This window comes from Chaetura pelagica, unplaced genomic scaffold (assembly GCF_000747805.2).
Source record: "Chaetura pelagica isolate M959 unplaced genomic scaffold, ChaPel_1.0 scaffold294, whole genome shotgun sequence".
Lineage (NCBI taxonomy): Eukaryota > Metazoa > Chordata > Aves > Apodiformes > Apodidae > Chaetura > Chaetura pelagica.
The window spans coordinates 740486-745299 of NW_009953068.1; the positions used below are offsets into that span (position 1 = coordinate 740486).

The 4814-nt window shown below is 40.8% G+C and overlaps 1 protein-coding gene across 1 annotated transcript in view; it reads left to right on the forward strand.

Annotated features, from left to right (window-relative positions):
* FAM222A (family with sequence similarity 222, member A) overlaps window positions 1-497 on the forward strand; it is a 12890-nt gene extending 12393 nt beyond the window's left edge. The window contains exon 3 of the mRNA XM_009996849.1: window positions 21-497. Within this exon, the coding sequence (XP_009995151.1) occupies window positions 21-497 (477 nt within the window). The remainder of the gene's footprint in view (window positions 1-20) is intronic.
* Window positions 498-4814: the final 4317 nt, after the last annotated feature.

Here is a 4814-nt window from a genome sequence, read left to right on the forward strand (position 1 = left end):
ACACGGTGTGGGGGCGGAAGAAGCAGCAGCAGCAGCACCTGCGAATGTACAGCGGGGGCAGCGGCGGCGGGGGGGCCCTCAGCAAGTCCCCCGAGACCTGCGCGGGCGCCTCGCGTCCCTACGGGCTGGCCGGGGCGGCCGAGAAGGTGAGCTCCTCCCCCTTGAACTGCATGCACGGCAACTTCTCGGTGGGGCAGTACTTCGCCCCGCCTTGGAACAGCATCTTGGTGACCCCCAACAGCGACTGTTACAACCCACCGGAGCTGGGGGCCGGTGCCCGTGAGCTGGGGGTGCCCCCGGCCGAGGGGCTGCCCAGCAAGACCCTCTGCAATACCTCCATCCTCAGCAGCAGCCTCCAGTCCCTGGAGTATCTCATCAACGACATCCACCCGCCCTGCATCAAGGAGCAGATGCTGGGCAAGGGCTACGAGACCGTCTCTGTGCCAAGGCTCTTGGACCACCAGCACGCCCACATCCGCCTGCCCGTCTACAGATAAGGAACCGATGCTGCTTTTCCCGAGGCGAGGACCGCGCGGGTACCGGACCGTGGCAGCGAGGGGCTGGGGAGGGGGGGAACACGGGGGGGCAGCTCCCGGGACAACTGGCATTACCCCAGGATCCCCAGACTGGATACACTCAGAAGCTGAGGACGAAGGGACTGCTTGTCTATATAGCTCAGAAATCATTTTTATCTCCACGAATGTGAACAGGGAATCGCTACGAGTTGCTGCTATCCAGGGCGAGGAGGCTCCGCGGGGCCGGGGCGGGCGCAGGGACCTTGTGCCTGACCTGTAGCTGAAGTCCGTAACTTGCACTGCTTTGATTAAAGCTAATAATTGGGGACAGTCTGGAGGCTATTTAAAACACTTGAAAACTTGAACAGATTGATTATTATTTTTTTTGTTTTGTTTCGTTTGGTTTTTTTTAATTTTGATTTTCTCTCTTTAGTTACTAGGCTGTACATCTCCGTGTTGGCTGCTACAGAGTCTCCTTCTCCCTCCTCATCCTCCTCCTCTCACCCAGCCCCCTGCATGGGCCACTGGCTCCTATTCCCACTCATTTGGGAGCTGGACCCCCCCAGCCCCTCTCCAGCCCCCCAGCCCTGCCAGGAACCCCCTGGCTCTCACATTTCCAGGCTGTTTGTTGTTTTTTTTCCCCTCTTTACTATCAGTTCTACCTTGGTTAGGTTAGTGGCACCCACAGTACCCGGGGTGCTCACATACCTCCTTTTTTCTCTCTTTATTTTTTTAAACCAGTTCCAAAATGCTCATTCTGGTCCATTCCTCACTACGTGTAATTATGTGTTTAATAGATTTATTCATTTAAAACGGCTGACACACACAAAATACAAAGTGTTTTGATGTTTTAAGGAAAAAACCTCCTTTTTTCTCTCTTTATTTTTTTAAACCAGTTCCAAAATGCTCATTCTGGTCCATTCCTCACTACGTGTAATTATGTGTTTAATAGATTTATTCATTTAAAACGGCTGACACACACAAAATACAAAGTGTTTTGATGTTTTAAGGAAAAAAAAGAATACCCTGATGAAACCCAAGGTGATTGTGCTCAGAAAAGAGGTACTGTATCCCTGAAAGGCCTGTTCAAGCACTAAGTGCATTTACAAATCTCTGAGAATGTTTTTCTTTTTTTTTTTTTTTTTTTTGCATTTAACTGGATTTATATTCTATGCTAAACTGCATATGCAGATATGCAAGTTATTTATGGAGAGGTTCAGAAAAAAAGCAGTTGCATCTAAATAAGAGCTAGACAATTTAATTTCATACAGATTATTGTATTTGGTGAGTCAGTCAATATCAATATAAATGTCTACCATTAAACTGCAAAACAAAAGGACTTTCATCCTAAGTGAGAAGATCTTTCTTCCATGGTGTTTTCTTAAAACACATAAAAGCACATTTTTACACCACAGGTAATGAACTTGCGGAATTTGTTGGTACAGGAGGTTGTCAATGCAGGTAGCACCAGGATGTTTAGCAAATAAAAAGATTAGGCAAATATGCAGAGAAGAGACCTGTATAGAGACACTAGAGGCACTGATAGGGATGTAACCACTGACCTCCCAAGGAAGCATCGTCGTCTCTAGGCAGAACTGCGTAGATGGACCAGGAAAGCAGCTCTCCCTGAGCAGTACCTTGGCTCACCACTTGGGGACAGCTAGATTGGTCTTCCCAGTCACAGACTCACAGAGTGACTTCCCAGTAAGACATTTATCACTCTCTTTCAATGTATGAATTTAAATCCTATCAAAGGAGCTATACCAGGATGAGAAATGGAACACGACTTCCGGGAATGCAGACTAATGGGATTATTAGCCTTTACAACTCTGAAAAGAGCCTTCCACTTTTAGCATTTGTCACATTCCAAACCCTTCAAAAAAAGGTATAGCCCACAGATTTTTAATGGCCTTTTTACAGGTAGTCAGCATCTTCTTCCCTCATAAATATAAATCCAAATTAAACTGGTAGTTGGCATGGGTTGTTGTGGGTTTTCTTTGCCAAAATGAAAAGGCTGGATTAAACTGCCATGAATTGTACCTGTATCCACTTTACAGAAAGGGCTGGTAAGGTAGTACCTAACATATGTAACCAGTTGGTTTTATTTGAGGGCACAGTGCATTACACATGGTTTCTGGCTCAGGTTGCATAATTGCCACATACATTTTCCCTTTTATAAACAAGGGAATATAATATAAAATTATACCCTTTCAAATTCATAAATCACTCTGATAAAACCATTGATGTTATTAAAACATCTAGCATTGTCGTTTGTATCAATGCACTTCTTTACTGCTTTAGATAATATAGCATATTGTTTAGTGACCTTACTTCATAAAGACAGTGTATTCTAAAAGGAGCTGCTTCTGTATGTTATTGCTTGGATAATATTAAACATCTCAAAATGGTCTACAATTCTAGAAACAAATATATTCTTGATAACTGTAAAATTGTCATGGGAGTTACTCTTTTCTGCTAATACTAATGCTGTACATCATTGTGAAGGATAAAAACATTTCAGTAATCAGTTTTTGAGTTTGGAAGGTATTACCATGTAGCCAACAATATGATATTTTTAGTTTTATTCTGGTGTAACTGTAATTAAATTACCAAGTCTAGGTCAAAACAGGAAATAATTCCTCTTAAAATACTGATGGAGTAATAATTTTGTATCATATTAATTTATAGACTTGGAAAATCTTTGGGTGACATTAATAGAGCTCAATGTAATTTTTAGCATTACTGCTGTTAATTAGTAATAATAGTGTCTGCAAGCTATGCAATGTTCTTTATTTGCCTTAGAAAGTGAGGTTTCCAAACTTACGTCATTACCCCTACGCATCTCAGCCACATAGTCATATCCACAAGTCTGGCTGTTAATTAGCCATCACACTTACTTCAGAGTCTCTGAGACACAGAAGAGAGGCCAGTGTTGAGTGTCTCCCATATAATACATTTCTCCAGTGTTACCTCTCCCTTAGAATTATTAAATAACCAAAACCGTGTCAAAGAAAGAGGAAATGAGATTCTGTTTCCATTCTGTCTTTTCAAGAATCCACCAAGTTCCTTAAAATTATGGTTCTCCTCACACAAATAAGAGGTGGCCTGCTGTTCATGCGCAGGGCTTGCATCCTCCAAGCACTGTATATTCACAACAGGCAGAAAAGAAAAGGAGAAAATTACCAAGGCAAGTTTTGTAGTGTAAATTGCATCCTGGCTTGAGTAAGGCACAGTTTCTAAAAAGAAAGATAAAGTTACTCCTGCAGCAGTGATTTGACTGGAGATACAATTAGAATTGTATGGTTTTTGTTTCTCAGCTTTTCTAGATTTTGGACAAACATTAAAAATACAACAGTACTATGCTGAAACTTTTGACAATGCAGTTAGAGGCTCTATCTCACATTCAGGTGGAAGAAATACATTGGGGATGTTTTCTGTCATCAAAATCCTCAAAACTATAAAATTATAAGAATATTTACATTTCAATCTTGAACACAATTTCAAATACATTAATTCCAGACTTAGCTTTAATTTTGTACCTAACACAGATCTGATTTCTTGTTTTTTCATATAGCTTTCCTAGACTTTGAAACTGAATCTTGGACTCCAGGCCATTCCTTGTCCTCTAAATATTGCTGTTGTTGTTGTATTTGGTACTGTGTGCTTTTATATAGGCACAGTAACTGTCAGAGACTAATACTGCATGTTCCTCAATTGCTGCCCACAAATCTGACATTGTGACATCTGAAAGAGCTGAAATTTCCTGAATGTTCATGGACAGTAAAGTGAACAATGTAGGCTCAATTTTTTGCAAGTTTCAGAGCTTGTTAAGTCAATTAAACAGTCATGGAATAATATATATACTTTTATGACTACAGATCTTAAAGATAAGTTGTTGGTTTCTGATAATTTAAGTAATTTGATCAATATAATCGTTGTTCAGTTGTATTCCTTATTGTGATTTCCTACTCAGCCTTGTATCTCCCTCTGAATTTATAGAAGTAGAAGACTATCGGTGGGCATGTTTTGAATGGCAACTCTTACATATTTCTCTTTGATCTTATAAGCACTTTTTCAAAAGCATCATACTCAAATTCACCTGTAGCACTTGTAACATAATACAGTGTATGTGGGAAACCCAGTTTCTGTACAAAACTTCAGTTCTGTCTTTAAAAACAGGCATTTTTCCAAATATCCTGAAAACACTTTCCAGAAGTCAGTTTCAAAATGTAACTATGCATATGTCTTCACCTCATAGTATTTTCTTAGAGAACTGGAAAAAAAAAAAAAAAAAAAAAA